General features: G+C 40.7%; 1 protein-coding gene across 4 annotated transcripts in view; it reads right to left on the bottom strand.

The window, feature by feature from the left end:
* MAP4K5 (mitogen-activated protein kinase kinase kinase kinase 5) overlaps positions 1 to 18,766 on the bottom strand; it is a 69,144-nt gene that overhangs the window by 20,745 nt on the left and 29,633 nt on the right. For all 4 annotated transcript variants that reach the window (XM_013201565.3, XM_066997418.1, XM_066997419.1 and 1 more), the window contains 13 exons: positions 13,486 to 13,576; positions 12,250 to 12,314; positions 11,024 to 11,079; positions 9,593 to 9,640; positions 9,456 to 9,498; positions 7,711 to 7,783; positions 6,594 to 6,725; positions 5,970 to 6,032; positions 4,530 to 4,611; positions 3,799 to 3,915; positions 3,356 to 3,434; positions 2,075 to 2,133; positions 988 to 1,052 (listed from right to left, as the gene is read on the bottom strand). In XM_013201565.3, coding sequence (XP_013057019.1) covers positions 988 to 1,052; positions 2,075 to 2,133; positions 3,356 to 3,434; positions 3,799 to 3,915; positions 4,530 to 4,611; positions 5,970 to 6,032; positions 6,594 to 6,725; positions 7,711 to 7,783; positions 9,456 to 9,498; positions 9,593 to 9,640; positions 11,024 to 11,079; positions 12,250 to 12,314; positions 13,486 to 13,576 — 973 coding nt within the window. Of the gene's footprint in view, positions 1 to 987; positions 1,053 to 2,074; positions 2,134 to 3,355; positions 3,435 to 3,798; positions 3,916 to 4,529; positions 4,612 to 5,969; positions 6,033 to 6,593; positions 6,726 to 7,710; positions 7,784 to 9,455; positions 9,499 to 9,592; positions 9,641 to 11,023; positions 11,080 to 12,249; positions 12,315 to 13,485; positions 13,577 to 18,766 lie in introns of those variants that run through there.

Genomic DNA, 18,766 nt, shown 5'->3' with positions numbered 1-18,766 from the left:
AATGGGTTGAACTTAAATAGACCCAAACACCAGCAATCTACGTGACAAGGTCAGCCTTCCAGGGGGCTGGAGTGTCAGCTGACAGGTTGTGCAAGACTTTATCTGCAAAAAAGCCAAAGAAATTTACTGTGTGCTGCTCAGTTCCAAATAAAGATGGGAAAGAGGCTCTTTGAGCCTCAATTATTTGAACTGAAATACCATCTTTCCCTACATATGCGCACCACTATTACTAAACATTCATATCGCTCAACACGAATTCAAAGGTTGCCTTTAAAGGCTGAATCTGGTGGTTTGCAGCAAAAGGAAGCCACATACGTGTTAAATTCAGTCCTAACTTGGACACAGTTGTGCCCCCTTACTTTAGGCCTGCTTTAGCCCGGAGGAAATCAGTTAGAGCATATCTTTGCCTAAAACACTGCACCCCTTAACACTATTACGGCTGTTATTATAGATTGCGCTAAGCAGACACCCACAGCAGCAGCCGCGCAGTCACACCACGAAATCTTCAGAACTGGCTTCTCCTCGCTTACTGGCAAAGACCTGCCCTTCAGCACTGCGAAAATATTTGCCACAGGATGTCACAACTACAGAAGTGGCTCACAAGAGACGTGCAAGGGTAGTGCAGGAGCCTGAACTCAGCCCTTGCAAGGTTTCTGATTTCGCTTCAGAAAATCGGCTTTGGCAATGTTATTTCAGCATGGCAGACATACACGTGTATGCTTTGCTTTCCATCTACAACTGGGAGCTACAATAAATTTAAAATAAACTACTGTTCATTATTAAAAGAGATTAAAATCCATTCTCCAAGACAATGATCAACCAACAGTAGAAGGATGACTGAAAACTGGGTAAAATCTCCTTTGATTTTATAAATATTAAAATAAATTCGGGCTTAAGGTTTGATTTTCCACCTCTATTTATTTCTTTCAGACTATATTTTGATATTAAGTCACAGAAATACAAGATGTTTTAGAACTCTGTACTTACCTGCTGCTTCCACCTTCAACAAAAGGATTCCAATGTGAAGCAAAGTCATTGCCAGCTGCCACCACCTGAGGATGAAGAGATTTTCATTTTTTTTTTCCTATCAAACTGAATCCACAGCACGTGAAGAAGCCTGGGAGATTCCCAAGCTCTGCAGAATGACCCATTAGCAATAAATAAAATTCCAAAGTGAGGTAATGTTTCACAATATAGTTACAAAACAATTACTGAAAAGATATTTTCTTCTTAGATTCAGACTGAAAAGCAGCATCTGGAAATGGTATAATGCCAGTATCAAGTAACGTTAAATAGCATGAAAGCAAAAACTTATGGTGAAAACTCAGTAAGGATTTTCCACTCGGGGCACTTCCAAGACACTCTTCCAACAAGAGAACATAGTGCAGCCACCTCCAAACTCGTATGAAATACTGTCAGGGAAGGCTGGGGGCATTGCTGTCACCGTACCAAGGGGACCTCATCAGTAACAACATGTACAAGTCTCTGAAGTCACATGCAAATAAGATGAACTTGTATCCACCTGGTGAACTCGAGTACAGCTTTAAAAAAATAGGAGTGGGATTTTTCTGGAACACCGAGCACTGGTTTCTCCAAATCAAAATTAATGGCAGCTGTTGCTATTCACAACACTTATTAAAAAATGGAGCCCTTTTAAACAGTCACATACTAACCCAAAAGAACGTTAATTAGCTGATCTGAAGCAAACTGCTGAGAACTGGAATAAACAGCAGCAGCTCACAGGGGGCAAAAAGTCTGCATGCAAGTTGGCTGGGCTCCAAGAAACAAGCAGCAAATAAACTCTGATGATGGTAAAATCAGGGACTCAAATGCAGAACAGCCTCTCCACATTATCAAATTAATTGGCACTTGTTGTTTTTTTCATCTGAGCATGACTCTCTGCACAAAGCATAGAGGGCAATTCATTTTCTTAAAAATGTTTCGATTGTCCAGGGACCAAGAGTAGCCTTCTCATGACTTCGTACTTCAGACATAAATTACTTAGAGCTGAACCACAAAGCAATGAAGATGCTACGATTTTAGTAAAGGAAGGAAAAAACAAACTTGTCCTTACCATTTCATCCCGAGCTTCAGTTTCTTTCCGTAGAGGGGGCTCAAACTGGAGCTTATCAACTACAAAATATAACGTTGTCAACTTTAATACACACAACATTACGCTAATGTCCTTCTGATGCTTACTACAGTGAAGCACATGCTGTAGCACAACAAAATAACGTACACAACACTTAATTTGCCTATTAAATGACTACCACTATAAATATCATTATTGCCTAAATGCTTAAATTCACAAATTTGAAACCCACAAGAAACAGATGAAAAGTAAATAGCAAGTCATAATATGAAAGCAAACTAAAATGTAATTGTGTAACCACATGTTATTTTTAAATGCACATGAAAGAAAAAAAGGGGCTGTTAACACTAAGCTTCCTAAAAGCGAGACCTACGTGACTCAGAGGAGCGGCTAGTATTTATATTACAACAGGCGTTTGTCCAAACCTGAAGAAAGGCAGTTTCTGCCCTCAAAATTTCAACTTAGATCCAACTGAGTAGAGCATTAACATTGTTTTAAAAGTAAAGAAAAGGTTTTATGAAAAGAAAATGCACTAAGTTGACAGACACCCTTGTGAGGACAGCTATTAAAAGTGCTCCAACACGGTCAAGAAAAGGTTTAACTTGTGAACTTGAAACAGTGTAAAGACAAACACAAAATGCTACCTTTTTTACAGTTTTCTCATCACAGAATGAAAGCCAATGTATTCACGTGAAAAGATGCCCTCCTAATTATCAAGTCACTCTTAATTTTTATGTGCTTCCAGTTAGTGTTTTTGATGTTTTAAGTAAGGCTTAAAGTCTGACAAGATCACAGAACTGAAAGACTATACTGGTCATAAAAAGTTTCTGCCTGAACTTTACTATGCAGCAATGAGATGAAATGAAACAGCAGAATAATAGGCAAGTTTTAGTTTTGTTTTTGGAAAAATGGCACTGGCCTAGGCTGCCCAGAGGGGCTGTGGCTGCCCCGTCCCTGGCAGCGACCAAGGCCAGGCTGGATAGGGCTGGGGGCAACCTGGGCTGGCAGGAGGGGTCCCTGCCTATGGCAGGGGCTGGAATTAGATGGGCTGTAAGGTCCCTTCCAATCCAAACCATTCTACAATTCTATTAAAATATCATTGAAGATTCATGTCTGTGCACTGTTTCTTCAGGTTTCATTTCTCAAATGTGCCAACAGCAGGAAAGACTTTCCAGGGTACGCAACTGAAGAATGACTACAACATCCTCTCTTGGTAGAAACAAATCAACGCCATCATACGGGCAAATTATATCTGGAACTTACAGTTTATCTCTGATGCTGTTCTTTCTGCCCTAACATTCCTGTTCGTAGAACGAATTGTATGGCGAATAACAGAGTGAGGCTGCAAGAGTTGTAAACAGAAAAAAAATTAGAAAAATTATGTACATTTCTGTTGGATCTCAATCAAGAATCAAACCAACAAAGAGAAAGAATAGCTGTTGCAGAGCCACACACCATAACATACATTGTCTTTGTCCAAGCCAAGACCCTGCACAAACCGCACACAGGAACTTCATATACACTCCACAGCAAAAGTGTGACAAGCTCTGAGAAGATTTCCTGGTTCCTCCAGCACAGTAGCTTACAGGAACTCTAAAAATGTTGGGGCAGTGCCCCTGTCAAGCTGGAGTCTTACGTGATGAAAGCAAAGCAAGATATCTAAATGCTGGGTTTACCTAAAGGGAGAAAATAAAAGATATTCTCACCTCAAAATCATCATCATCAACTTCATTGTAGTGTGTGTGGTTGTCAGGATTATTAACTTTGTCCAACAGCTCAACAGCTAAAGACCTTGACAGACCAGGCTGACCTACAAAGCTATGCTAAAATCATAAAAAAGAACAAGTTATAATATGCAGCTGATATGCAACTTCCAATAATAAACACCCAATATACAACTTCACTGAGTTTTGCCTCATTTGGGGGCTCGAGTATTTCTTTAATGACTCCATAGTGACTATCCCCTCTGTAAGCATGGAAATGGCACACTTTTGACAGTTGGAAATTAAACTCTGAGTCAAACAAACAGTTACACATTAACTTCATTTTTCACAAAAGTAGTTTGGTCAAATTTAGTAAGACAGATACATGAACAAATGCTAGCTATATAAATTAGTTTTCTGTTTGTGTGACAGGAAGGGTCAACATCCATGCAGCTATACCTAAGAGGCTGAGACATCCACTTGTGGAAAGGGCAGGCTGAAGAACGTAAGGCAATTTTCTGTAATTTTTCCTACCAAAAATCATATAAAAATCCTGACCCTGAATAAAGTCTTGCCACTTCTTCTAGTCAACCATTGTCTTGTTCATTCAGGTTTCACCACCCATATTGTGGGAGAGAAAGAAAATTGTTCCAGTTCGATTTTCCATTGATTTGTTGCTCACTTTGAAGCAAGAGATCATTTACTAACATCACAAAACGTTCCAAGTCACTTACAGAAAGAAGTCTGTCTGCTGTTGGTCTCTTCTTTGGGTTTTTTGTAAGTGCAATTTTGACAAAATTATGGAATGTTGATGACCTTAAAGGAAAATGAGGTTTTATATTTAATTTTTCAGGAAGATCATTTCGATTTTAACACAGAAACTAGACAGATTACAAAAGGATGCACTAAGTTAGAATGCTGTCCGAGTACCTCAATGCATCTCAGGTTTGAATCATTATGTTACCAAGTTAACAAAATAGGGAAAAAAACACATTTGATTAATGGAACTTGCATGAAAAATGTTTTGGTAGGATACAGAAAAGAAACTAAGCACATATGTTGCTATTTAAACTTTTTCCAGTTTCAACTGTTACAGAATTAGGTAGCAAAAGTAAAAATTGTGAATTAGGTACCTAGCAAACCCTCAAAATCCAAGCAAACCTATCAATTTCACTGCTCTTAGCAACAGGTAGGAAAATAAAATACAAAGTTCTAGACAAAGACTCAACTTACTCTTTAAAATATTTTGTTGCTATTTCCAGAACAATTTAGGTAAATTTGAAGTACGATTCGATGTTATGACTGGACCTACAAATTTTCAAGCATTTTTTTCCAGTTGCATTTGTGTTAGTGTAACTTCTGTGGACAACATGAGTCCAAGCACACTTGATTTCAAATCATGTTAAAAAACACATTTCCTCTTCTAGTTTTAACATCTACAAAAAGGACATCGGAGAAGTAACGCACGTTGATTGGCTGCGGTTACAGCGAGCAGTTTCGATTCAGGAGACAAACGTTTAGAAGTGTTTTCTCCCTTCCTCTAGCACACACCTGTCTACCCAAATACATCAAGGTAAAAAGATTTTATAGCAAAATTGCAAGCAAAAAATCCAGAATTGTTTTGATAATAAAACATGAAAATTAATATGAAAATAAAATGTTATTAAGTACGACACAAAATCCTGCAGGCACTAGGAAGGTATCACAAGTTGAAGGAATTATCGCAGAATGTAAATTGGCAGAGGCACATACTTCAAGAAAGGATTAAACAATTACCTGTCCCATTAACAGTGGCAAATACCTTATAAATAGGAATTAAAGGGAAAGGATAAAAATAGCTTTTCTTCCTAAGACCCAAGAAGGGAGATTTCACATCCACGTTGATCACTGGTAGGGGGCAATTCACAAAGTAAGACTGTCCCGTCCCATACTGCTGGTTTTCTGTCACGTCAGCAAATACCGGCTGCTGGACCTCAGTTCTCTCTCATTTATTTTCACATTGCAACAACCGACTGGCTGTTTCTCAGTGAAACAACTTCTGGGTGAAATCACCTCTCTGAGTTACTGAGTTTAAAACTAGCCCACACTATTTGTCATGCTCCATCTTCAATAATGACAAATCATTTTCTCATATTATCTGCAAAATATTGAACAAAGGAAAGGGTTTAACCTACCATTTTGCTTTTTCCTTTAGCTTTGGTGGTTGAAAGTTACTTTTTGACATTAAAAACAAGGCCCTAAAGGTAAAGGAAGAATAATGTCATCATACGGTAAAAAACCCAACAAATTATATATATATAATATATATATATAAATATAATATATATATATTTCATTCCAACATCTGAACACTTTAAATTTATAATTCATGATAAGAATCATTCTGGTGAAACTGGATTATAGTCTATACTGTGCTAGAGGACAGATGCGATAAAGTTGATCGTTTTCTTATCCTTAAATAAAATCTTTTTAATGCCATGCATAATCTTGTTAAACCTAAGGCTACAGGTTTCTTTAGCGATTTACTCTACCTGTTCTTAATCACATTGTTACTGACACTATGAATTTCTTTTGTTAAATTAAAAGATTACCGTTTATAATTTCAATTCTAAATTTAAGTCTTTGGCTTCAGACTGGTATCTTAAAAACAGACATAGCTCATGCAGAAAGCAATTGATGAAGGAATACTAGTGTGGGTTTCTAAGTCTGAGCTATGAAGAAGGCTGAAGTGTATCGTAACAGCCCCTGCTGGGACTGAAGAGGATGTGGAAGGTAAGCAAGCTCCGCTGCCAGCAGACCTCATGGGGTGCAGATCGAACATGGGTGGCTGAAGCTCCGCAAGCTCAATGGCTGTTATGCCGACCGCCCAGATATCGCAGAGCTGGTTGTATCCACCGTTCTTTTCCACTGCCGCAACTTCTGGGGCCATCCTTTAAAAGCAAAGGCATCGTTCAGTCGGCGCATACAGAAGAGAACCAAATCTGAATCACTGCCTGCATGCGGGAGTCACGCAGCACTTTATGTAATGCTAGTGCAGAAAACCCCACAAAGGACACAAGGAAGGCAGAAGCCTGCCGTCGCCTCCCCAGCATCAGGGGAGAAAAGAAACACAGAGGTTGCGTGTTCTGCCCAAGGTTGTGAACTTGCCAGCAAAGCTAGGAATAGAACCTGAGTCTCATGATTCCTGGCGAAATGCTTTAATGACCAGATAATCTTCCTGCCCTGAGTCCTCATGCTGCACCAGGATAAGGAGGGCAGCAAACAATTAGAAGCCGTTGTCTGAATTAAGCTGTATGAACGCAGTCAGTCTATACTAAGAACATCGCCCTGGAGAAAGGCATCCTAACTGCACCACAGTAATGCCAGAATTCAAAGGCAGTTACATTTGCATATTCATCCAGCTCAAGATTTACACTGATAACTTAGCATATTAAAAGCTGTCTTGCACAGAAATTAGGTACTAGAGATGATTAAAAGATAAAAATCTTTTTCTTTGCAATTTCTTCTGCACAGCAGAAATCTGAAAGACATCATTTAGTTTATTCACTAGAAGAATAAGAAGCTGGTGAGAAACTAAATGACCATTGCATATCTGGAAAAAAGGGGAGAATGTTTTGCATTAATAAAGTTGAGAGAAATCTGAGGCCTCAAACACCAGGTAGATTATGTTACAGCAACGGACCAGCTACAGTCAGCGGTTCCCAGACTTCTACTCTTTGGCATTTTACTTGGAAGAAAGCGAATGTATTCATTTGCTATATATATATATATTTTAAAATACATGCATATTCTTCTGTATTTATTTACTTATTTATATACACATTCTTCAGCATGTGTATTTTAGAATTCTTGGCATGATTTGTAAATACAGACTTAGCTTTGCATGCAATCATAGAAATGGAAGTAGTTTATTACCAGTAAGGGGTACCAATAAACGATTTCCTCTTTGCAATGGTGGCTGTTATTTTTGCTGCTACACCGAAGTCAGCTGGAAAATGAAATTATCATATATTTAGAAATTTAGATTTTAACACTCCAATTCCACTCTAGGAGGTATCATATTATGAAAAAGCACTAATGCAAATTAATGCAAATTAAAAATTCATTAAGCTTCAACAGTTAAAGATTAATAATGAGATCAGCTAATTTCTACACTGACATGATTTCAATTTAAGAAGAGTCGTTTCTATGTACAGCTCACTCATGATCCTGTTCCTCTCCTAGCTATTTTTCCCATCTCACAAAACAGCAACCAAGCAACCTCACAAAATTTAGTGGGCATTCAGTTTAATATTCTAGAGGAAAAATAGCATCATGCTTTGGAAACGGTTCTATTTCTGTGTTATTACAGAGGAACTGTGGGGGGCCATCTGTTCTTATTTCTGGAGATTCTGTCTAGGGGACAATTATCCCTTACTCTGAGAGCTGCAGATAATCAGGTGGTCTTGCAGAGCCAAATACCATTTAAGTCCTGTTTTGTTTTTATTGTATTTGTAGTACGATAGCTGGAGGATAACTGTGGACAAATCTAACTAGCTTAGCAGGCAAAAGGAAGGTATCAGTGTGTGACCCAAGTTTAATGGAGTTATTGGAAGCTCCTACCAGTTTCAAGGTTTTACTTTTTTTTTTCCTTTTTCTTTAAAAAAAGCTGTACTTTCCTAGCGTAGCACTCCTATGCCACCACAGGGGAGTAAGCACGCTGAACCACACAGCTTTTCTGAGGAGCAGCAATGCAGCTAATCGCAGCTACCCCAGTTTCAACACCAGACACAGTAAGATGATAAATATCTCATGCTGTCTCCCAGGATGTCTGCTTGTGCACGTAGGCTGCTCTAAAGAGAGGCAGCAGACAGGCGGACGGGGTTTTAGAAGGCAGTGTGCTCAGATGAAAGATTCAGCCTGCCTGAGCTCCCCTGAACATAAAGCATCACTGGAGAAAGCCAGCAATACAGATCTCTTCTGAGTGTTCATCTGTGGGCCCCAGAGTGCTTGCAAAGGAGGAGAGTTTCCTCATCTCCACATGTGTGGAAGTGCCCAACATCACACATCGGAGGCGCAGCCAGCAATGGATCCTGTGTTGCCACAGGCTGCCAGGCTCAGGAGAAGCTATCTCACTACAGGAGAACTGTCATTCTGGCTAGGAACAAACACATCAACATCCGGGTAGCCCCAGCCTGACAAATTCCAGGGAAACCTGGGAGGCTTCAAGGCCTGCTGGTTTTAAAAAACAATTATCTGTTACTTCTTGACAGAATGCAAAACTTCTTATCTCATACGTACACCTATGGATCCACACTTTCTGTTGTCAACTACTGCCCTAGTAGCACAAGTAAGAACATTCCACAGTGCAATGTGGAAGGTTTGTGGTACAGAGAACAATAACTAATAAAATTGGCTGCACTAATACAGGAGATTTGCTGTATTATGCGTTATCATTTATTGCAACCTCAATCTTGGCCGAACATGTGCTGCGCAACACAAAGACAAGGCCTTATAAAAGCTGAATATTCTCATCAGGAGGTAGGGTCTCTACATTATGGTTATTTTTTTGTGTGTTTCTGCCTTGTAGGAGTGATAAAAGACAACTTGCTAAATCAATGGTCAATAATCAAAAAACTCCTATTTGCTTTCTGTCTTACTAATAAATTCAAGCAACTTACCTAATTTGACATCTCCATGGTCTGTTAGTAGAATATTTGCACCCTAAAACATAATAAATAGAAAATTAAAATATTTCATCAGAAATATTTTTCTGCGCTAGAAAGTTCAAGATAAATTTCTTTAAGTTCCAAGTTACCTTTATATCTCTATGCATTTTGCCCTTCATATGCAAATAAGCAAGACCCTGGAAATAAAAGAGACGTAACACTTCATCATTTCTGCCATTCGTTCACATACTGCAAAGCCAGTCTTATTTAACAAATTTGAATTACTCAATGTACTTTATTTGAAAGTTCAAAAATTTGAGATTTGCAGCTAAGAGGTATGCTGGATTCTGTTCCTCATCTCTCCCAGCCCTAGCCAACGCATGTGAAGACTTGTTTAAACCAGTCACGGTCTAGCATTTTACATACGGATATGTGTATTTTCAAAACAAGCCTCAAGATAAATCACCATTTTCCTTTACTAAAATTAGCTATATTTTTGAAGTCCTGAAGGTTTCAACAAACAGGTGTTTAGTTTTTGAGCTGCCCTTCCAGCAATACCAGTTCCTGCAGCAACAGGAGATCAGGAACAGAACTCCCAAGCAGATTTGTCCATGGGTCTACACCCCCGCCTCTGGCAGTGACGAGTTCAGCCACCGCTTCAGGGAAAGGTGTGCATCTTCGTGATTCTCTTATGCAATTATTCATAGATGCAGCAGGGAATAAAAAGTTCCTTTAAGAAACATGCTGCCTGCATCATCTTATCTTTATATTTCTACAATTATTAGCAATCAGAAAATGAAACCGTTTTAGTCATTTGATTGTAATGTTTTTCCTCTACAAACAATTATAATTTAATGCCACAGGTCAAGCAGGCAGTTTAAAATGTGCCTTTTTTTTATGTTTATTTTAAATTACCCAGGGACTTACCCTTGCTTGCTAGGTATTAGCTGCTTTCTGCAACGAGATTCAGAACTTTGTCCTAAACACTTTCTGCACTGAATCACTGTGTTAGAACAATGCATGAAAATAGCCTAGACAGCACTGTGGTCACAACCTGCAAAGACCTGTCTTCCATAGTCTCACTGAAACCAACAAGATCACCAAAGAGACAGGAACAGGACTGAGTTTTAGCATTTTGGCCTTGTAATGGGATCCACAGAGACATCTACTCCTGCATAAGCTCCTTTGCAAATTACATTGCAAAAGAATCATAGAATGGTTTGGGTTGGAAGGGACTTTAAAGGTCATCTAGTTCCAACCCCCCTGCCATGGGCAGAGATACCTCCCACTAAATCAGGGTGCTCAAAGCCCTATCCAGCCTGGTCTTGAGGAGCACTGCTCTGACAATGATTCTAAGCAAATATTTGCACTACATTACTGTATTTCTTGCTCTTTTTTATGTATACAATATAGAAACTAACAGATTAACCCTGGTCAATTGGTCTCAAGTAGATTTCCAATCCTTGCAAATAGAAGCAATGGTACTGAATCATTTTCTGCAATGACTCATCTTCCATATTTACTTTCTGTGCACAGACTATCACACAAGACTTCATCATACACCTGCAGAAGTACAGTACCTGTAAAGTTTCTCTGCATACGTATGCAATTTGTAACTCTGACAGAGGTCCTGTTACTGAAAACAAAGATTAAAAAATACGTAAGTCCACAGCCTGTAACATATAAATAACATTGTGAAGCAGCCAAAAAAAATTTATTGCCGTGAAAGTTAAAGATCTTTTTTACAAGGACTGTATTTTACATTCAGCTGAAAAGAGGGTTTTGTTTGTTTGTTTTACAGAAAGCCTTTCTGTAAAAAAACAAAAACAGCACAGCAACAGAAGACAATACCCACAGCGAAAAGAAAACTTGTTTGACAGAAATCTAATTATCATTTTAAAAGTGACTTCACAGCAATACAATATCCTGTACTCTGGGAAACGTAGAAAGCAATAAAAATTACTTCTGCTAATTTTCTAATATTAGCAACAGCCATGTTTTATAGTAGGGGGCCATGGGACTTAGAATTGTTTTAAAGCTGTCTGAAAAACAGTAGGAAAAAAGGTAGAAAGCTTTGGTACTCAAAAACCCCATGTTGTCATTTAAAGGCAAAGCAAGTTTCTGGACTGCTTTTTTAACAACTCCAGTAAATCCTTCTACAGAGTCAACAACTCTAGGTTAGACCTGAGAGGTGAAAATAATAATAGAAGAGTGGTACGGTATTGTACAAGAGGAGAGATAAAAGGTCTTTTTTATCCTTTAAAGATCAAATTTAGAGATTTCTCAGTAAAATCTGCTTCTTCATAGCATGCAGAGTCTCCACATCTAAATAGAACGATTTCTAGCTGTGAACTTCTTATAGGTCTCTTTTTCCAGTACCTTCAGAGAGAGGAGATAAACTACTACTGCATACTGACATTCACGACACTGGGCTGACAGAAGGCAACTAAAGACGCAGACGAGCTCACAATGTACAGCAACTGTAGTTACCAAAGAGCTCTCCACTGGAATAAATCAAGCTCTTGTTACCTAAGTATCACAGAGGGAAACGAACAGCGTGATGATTAAAAGATAAAGCATGTTCTGGCCTAGAATAGCAGGATATTAGCACAAAGTGACTGTTTCCATGTTGAGAAGTGCTCTCGACAAAATCTGTTGACTGTAGCTAAAAAACACTGTTCATTTCTTAAGAAAAAACACATGTAGTGCTGGCTAGTACCAACCATTCCCTGCTAGTTTCCTTTCAAATTTTCCTCTTTGCATAAACCTTTCAAAGGGTACAAACGTAAAGTAATTTTCAAAGTACCATGGTAAATATCTTGGAGGGATCCCCCACCGCAGTACTCCATGCATATCCACAGCTTTTCACGGCTATCAAAAAAAGAAGTTAAAAACACAGACATCAGAAGCTGATTGATCTGTATGCAGAACACAGTTAATAATGATTATTTAAATTGTTTTCTATCGGCCTTGATCGCCCTTAGTTAAAAACATACACTCTGATACATGACTAGCAGTTACACATTTCGCATGTTATTAAAAATCTCAATATAAATTCTCACCTATCAAAATGAAAATTTTATGCCAAAATCACTGACAAGCTTTTAACTGTTATCAGATCTAAAAGATGTTACTTTAACCCTGACCTCTTAACTGCAAGGAAGAATGTGTAAACACCTGAGGTTTACCTTCTAACAGCATGAGTACATTAGATAAGCATACTAAACTCACAGTTTCAATCCGAAATTGAAATTACCTAATTGTATCTAAAAAATTCCTCACAGCCTCCAAAAGGAGTGTTGGGGATTTAGAAATCCAGCTATTTTCCAGTTGAAGTCCACTTGGGCTGTACAAATTACTCAAAAAAATGCAGTCCTCCATGAAATCCAAAGATGAAGCCGTGTAGAAAGAGACCAAATTGGCAAAGTGGTGATATATATTCCCACAGAGCCAATTGATAAATGGCATTGTTCCACAGAAATGGAAAATATTCCCCAACTTTCTGTATAACGTTTAACGTGCGCACTTGAAGATGTGGCCAGCTGGCATCACCTTGCTCTCAGTACGTCGCATCTGTCGCACCAGAGCTATGAAAAATGTTATTACCAGCAGCCCAGATTTAGTGTGTTTTGCTCTTACAAGTCACTGGCTATCCTTGCACAGCACACAATACTGCCATTAAATTAAATACCTAAACGCAATTCTACTCTAGACAAACAGTGAGCTTGCTTTATAGTAGAAGTGATAAATGTTTAAAATCTGCCCAGCAAGAGAGTAGGATTGGATATGTTGCAAGAGTCTCTAAGGGAAAAGTTTCTTTCTGTTCCTAGTGATAAAAATATTCCAGCCTTTTGGCCAGCAGAGAAAACAAAGTATTAGTCACTTTTTTTCTTTTTTACTTTTTTTTTTTTTTTAAGCCAGATGGGAACTGAAGGGAATTCAGCATAGAGAAGAACAATGAGAGAGGATATAAGTAATAAGCCAGACTGAGATTGTCCCAGGAAAGAACCAGACGAAATGTAGGTAATACAGTGGGGTTTACCTGAGATAGCTCCCAAAATAGGCGACTATGTTGCAGTGTTTGCATTCTTTAACCATATATATTTCTTGCTGTATCAATGAAAAGTCATCTCCTGAAAAACAGGAAATAATCACAGTTATGTCACACAAAACTGAACTTTGAAAGAGACCTGAAAGTGTGTACGACACTCATAAAAACAAGCCTTGGGCTGGGATAATTGCTAAACCCTTCACAAGGGTTTTCTAGCACATCAGCCTGTTCAGTAACAGTTATTCCACATACACCAGCCTTTCATGTTCCACTCTTTATGACCTGCTTTGCATGAGGCACTAATATCTCTTGAAGACCAACAGAGAAAGGCTGGCCTGGCAGCCTGATCCCGATCGATCAGCTGAGAGCTCAGCAAGCACAGAGTGCTCTGAATTCACCGGAGGGTCCCCCAGAGGAGCACGACTGAGGCCTCTGCAGCGGCCCCTTCACGGCTCCCAGGCCCACCCAGCTCCACTGGACACGGTGTCTGCAGCACGAGGGTCCCAACCACAGACTGAAATACTGTGGCAATGTAACTCCAGAGTCCCCCAGCTGAAAGCGAGAGAAAACATGCACCGTAGGCTCGCCATTAAGAACCTTTCATTTCAAAATGCCTCTGAGGCAGCATACGGCCTGCACGCCCACTCAGCCACCGCTGACTCAGAAGAGAAGCGCAGAGCCCTCAACACCGGCTGCCTTGTTGTGAGAGCAGTTTCTGATTAGGACAGCTACATAAGCACATTTACACATTCTACGCAGCCTTTGCAAAAAGAGCCCTGTGCTTAAAAACACATTATGGACAGCGCAATAGCCTAGCACGTTCCTAACACATTAATTTAAAAGGGTAAAAGCTTAAAAGCTATCAGAAGCTCAAAAAGATATAACTTTAGAGCTGCAATGAAGGCAAGAAAAATATCGAGCCCTAGGAAAAACGCTGGTGTACATTTATTAAATCCCATGGGCAGAATTTCCACACGGGATGCAGAGCTCAACGGTGGCAGCTCCGCGGGCCCATGGCTCAGGGCAGGCCGAGGGAGGTGTCCGCGGCCCGGCCCCAGAGGCTCTCCCTCCCTGTGAGGGGCACTTCCCTGCTATCCCATAATGTAACAGCCAGCACAGGCTGACAGCCTGGCAGCCTGCCTCTGGGGAACAGCACCGCAGGAACCGGCCGACCGGGCCCTCGCGGGCGTCTGCCCGCCTCGTGGTCATGCAAGCGGATGCTATTACCTTTGTTCTTCCTTGGGCACGAACAAAACGCCTGTTACAGCTTGCAGGACACGAAAGACTGCAATTTAGATAAAGGTCTTGGGTTTTAGATAAAATGCTGCTTCCGAAAATGTGGCAACTACCATGTCCTCTCATGATAAAAAAAAGAGCTTCGTATGTTTATTTTTGTTTCAAGTTTGATTAGTGAAACTTATCTCCTAATATCAAGCCGGGGATGCGGAAGCAGAAGTACAGCCCTATACTGCTGCCCTTAATTTACGTGATTTTGACAAGTCCAAGAGGTCTCAAGTACTGCTATAAATTCTGTTTGGATCCCTGGTGTGTTTATTTAAAAAGTAACAGCGTAGCTAATATTCTTAATAACCTCTTTAAAAAATCGATGGTTTTATGGGCTGTGCTTCAAGCAACTTCGCCGAGCGATGGAGTCACCAAGGAGACCACACCTGAGGGTCTCCTGGACAGACTTTCCACCCGTGCTGGCTGGACCCACAGCCAGCCAGGACTGACGTCCTGCCCCATGGCACTGGATATCACGGTAAAAATCATGTCTACTTACACACGCTCAGCTGGTGCGTAGATGTTTACAGATCTAGTAGTGAAAGAAGTGTCCGTTTGCTACAATGATTTTCAAGTGATCGCAACCTTTAGGATTTTTACATAAGAAAATAACCACGAAACACAAAGGTAGTGAGGGAGGAACACATTTGCACAAACACAACCCTGACTAACTTCAGTGAATCCTTAAGGGCTTCTTGAAGTTGAGTTGTGTGGAGAAAGACTTCACTGGGGAAGGAAAATATTAGTAGACGAGTTTAAAACAGACTCTTGACATTTGAAACATGAGCAGTTATTTTTTGGGAATAATGAAAAAAGGAAAAGGCAACACAAACTAGGCAATCAAATTTAGCACAGGCTTCACACTGTGCTTTACGGGTTACCTTTCAACTATAGCTTTGCTTGAACTCAAGCACCCTGCCTATAAACAACTGCTATGAACAAAGGATCGTGAGTTTGATCCAGGTGGATTAATCCCTTCTATTTCTGTGACAAATTTCCACAGGGAAACCGGTAAATACTCACAGGAGCATTTTAAAATTAAAGAAGTTTTTCAAGAAAGTCAAATCTGAGCAAGTGTGAAAGCAAAAAACTCCCACCCCACACCAAAGAAGGTACCACCTTTCTCTAATACTGCCAGCTGTCCATGAGTTCAGAGAATTGAATCCCAAATCTTCAAATCAAAGATCTTTGGTATGTAAGAAGCAGCATTTCAGAACAGCTAAACACTGCTACATGAACATCATGATCAAGAAGCATTCCTGAAACAGCAAAAAAAATGTAGGAAGCATCTTGAATTGCCCTTCGATGGCACATTGATTGGACTGTCTAGTGTGGAGCAACAAGAACGTCAGCTGTAAAAACTGTAACTAATAGGGGAGAAAATGAAGGAAATACGGTGATTTGGGCTAGAAAGAACGATGGTAGACGAGATAACAACCTTCACACACATAAAAGATATCTGTGGAAAAATAAAAACAACAGGAATAATCTATTCTGTTGTTCTAAAATGGGACAATTAGAAATGGGCTTAAATTGCCTTAACCTACAACCCCTGTAGAGATGAAAAGCTTCTCCTACCAAAGTGACGATGAAGCGCTGAACTCAATGCATGGAAAGCCGAGAAATTTCCCACCAGTGGGGGAAAAAAACCAACAAAACCACTGAACAAGTACCCATCAGGAGTGACTTAGGCTGATCCTACCTTTCAGAAGAGGAACACAGAAAAGGTGACCTCCGTGCAATTAATAAATGGAGAACCTACGCAAGAAATGGGGTAACCTACAAAAAAGGGAATAAAAGAGGGATTTGGGCATGGGCTGAATGTGGGCACAGGGCTGACAGAAAAGTAACAAACAGATGGAAGAAAGAAGAGACGTATCGACGAGAAAAGTCTGGCAAAATACGTAGAAAAAGATTCTGAAAGATCAGACTCAAAGATAGGAGAGAAGATGTATAGCGCTTCAAAGATGACAAGAATGAATTCAAAACAATGGAATTCAGAGTTTCCAGGCAGCTGGAGTATTAATCTTGGCAAGAGATGCTGGAATAGGGCAAAAATTAAATATCCTTGGATAGCATGAAAATAAAGAAGACAGTAAGACGAATTTGTAGAAAATACTTCATCAAGAAGGAGACAGCAAGATAAGTGCAGTTAGATCAAAGGTGACAATATATCCACACAAAGAGATTTTCATCTGTTTTAGTCATCAGAGATCGCTTGATGCTAAATAACGTGGAATTGGAAAAATGTACTTTTTGTCTACTCACATGTTTGCAATTATGGGTTATGTGGCATGCTGAGCAAAAACGTAGTTTAGGGAGCTGCTGTAAATCACACCAGCAGCACGGTGACTCACTACAGCGCGCTACTATTATGTAATTCTACCTCTCTAATGAGACATGCAGGACACAACGGAGGGTTACAATGGAATATTCTCCCCCGATCAGGGTCCGTGGTCAAGGCTGCTCTGCTCGGCACAATGAGCCGCTTGTCCGCCAGCACAGCTGGTGGGGAGGACGACTACTGGAACTCGCAGCCCCATCCTCTTGTGTTGCGAGCGGATCAGATTTCAGCAGCTAAGCAAGGTAGGGCCTGGTGAATTCACGATAAATCCATATTTAAGCGGGAGATCACTGGCAAAACTGACGGTCCATTAACACTCGTGAATTACTCCGTTTGCAGACACCAGTTCTCACCTGGTACAGGATGTCCTGCCAAGCTCTCTTAAATGCTCAGTCTGGGTCCGCACGCCCTGCTCTGCAGCACGGGAAGGACCCGATGGCTCTAGTGCCTATCATGCAGCACTGCTAGGTCCTCTGAGCATGCCTGACCTTGATGGTTTGCAAGCAAGTTTGTTCCTGGTCTTATTTTCATGTGCTCCGCTGACTGCTTTCAGTGGGCCCATCCTGTCAAAAAGACCCAGGGGCACCCCTCACATCTCCTCCTGGGTCAGCTGAGATCCACTTTTTTGTCCAGGAGGCTCCTCAGGGGAGAATTTCAGAGCTATTGTTTTAAATTGGTTTCTTCGGCATTACTTCAGAGCTGCATCACAGGGCTGATACCAAGAGGGAACAGAGGGAGGGACAGGCAGGCAGCGCCCAGGCCTTGCACACAACTGGGAAGAGAGAACTGACGGCATTTGGAGACGCTGACGGTGTCACGAAGGGTGGGACAGAAGTGATTACAGAGAGACAGACCAGACCTCCGTGGTGCCAGCCCGCCAGGCAGCGCTGTATTCTCCTGGCCGCCCAGATGTGCTCAACGGGCACACCAGGCTGCCTGGCAGGAGGCACGATGGGTGTTCACAAGCTGGCCCCGGCAGCCTCCCCTGGAGGCTTCGCTGTACGTACCTGGCACGCCTCGGATTTTCATCACAATAATTAAATCGGACACAGCCCAGGACAAAGTGAGATGCCATTATCAACGAGACCAGGTGGACCCCAATGTTAGCAGAAGCAGCTACTGCTGCAGCTGGGACCATTTCTCTTCTTTTTTTTTTTTTTTAATTATTTTTCATTTTTTATTTCAACAACCTGGGTGCCAGAACAAGGCCAGAAAGCACCATGGGAATCGCTACTTTGCAGAAACCATTCATCCCAATAGACAAACTCCACAGCCAAGCTGCCATCAGGCACTACTTGCAGGTTGTTAGCTCCCCTGTGCTGATTTCCACACATCCCTGTGCCGATTTCCACACATCCCTGTGCCACCCAGTTCTTAATCACTCCAAGCCACTTTTCTGAACTTAATAAGGGTTCAATCTCTGCTGATGAAAGAGGTGGCATCCCCAATATACAGGTTTTTCTTAAGACTGGAATTTGTTGCCAGTCTTCTCCCTCCAGCCTAATTAAGTTTAGCTCCTGAGACGTTTTCCAATTCCCATTTAGATAGCTTGACACACAATATGACTGAACAACAGCCCCAAAATATTTTGGGGGAGGTGGAGAGGACGCAAGGCATTAGTGTAGCATCCCATCCTACAGCTCT

The sequence above is a fragment of the Anser cygnoides genome, chromosome 5, assembly GCF_040182565.1.
Source record: "Anser cygnoides isolate HZ-2024a breed goose chromosome 5, Taihu_goose_T2T_genome, whole genome shotgun sequence".
Taxonomy (NCBI): domain Eukaryota; kingdom Metazoa; phylum Chordata; class Aves; order Anseriformes; family Anatidae; genus Anser; species Anser cygnoides.
The sequence above is the reverse complement of the archived record's forward strand: the minus strand, read 5'-3'. Positions and strand labels throughout refer to the sequence as shown.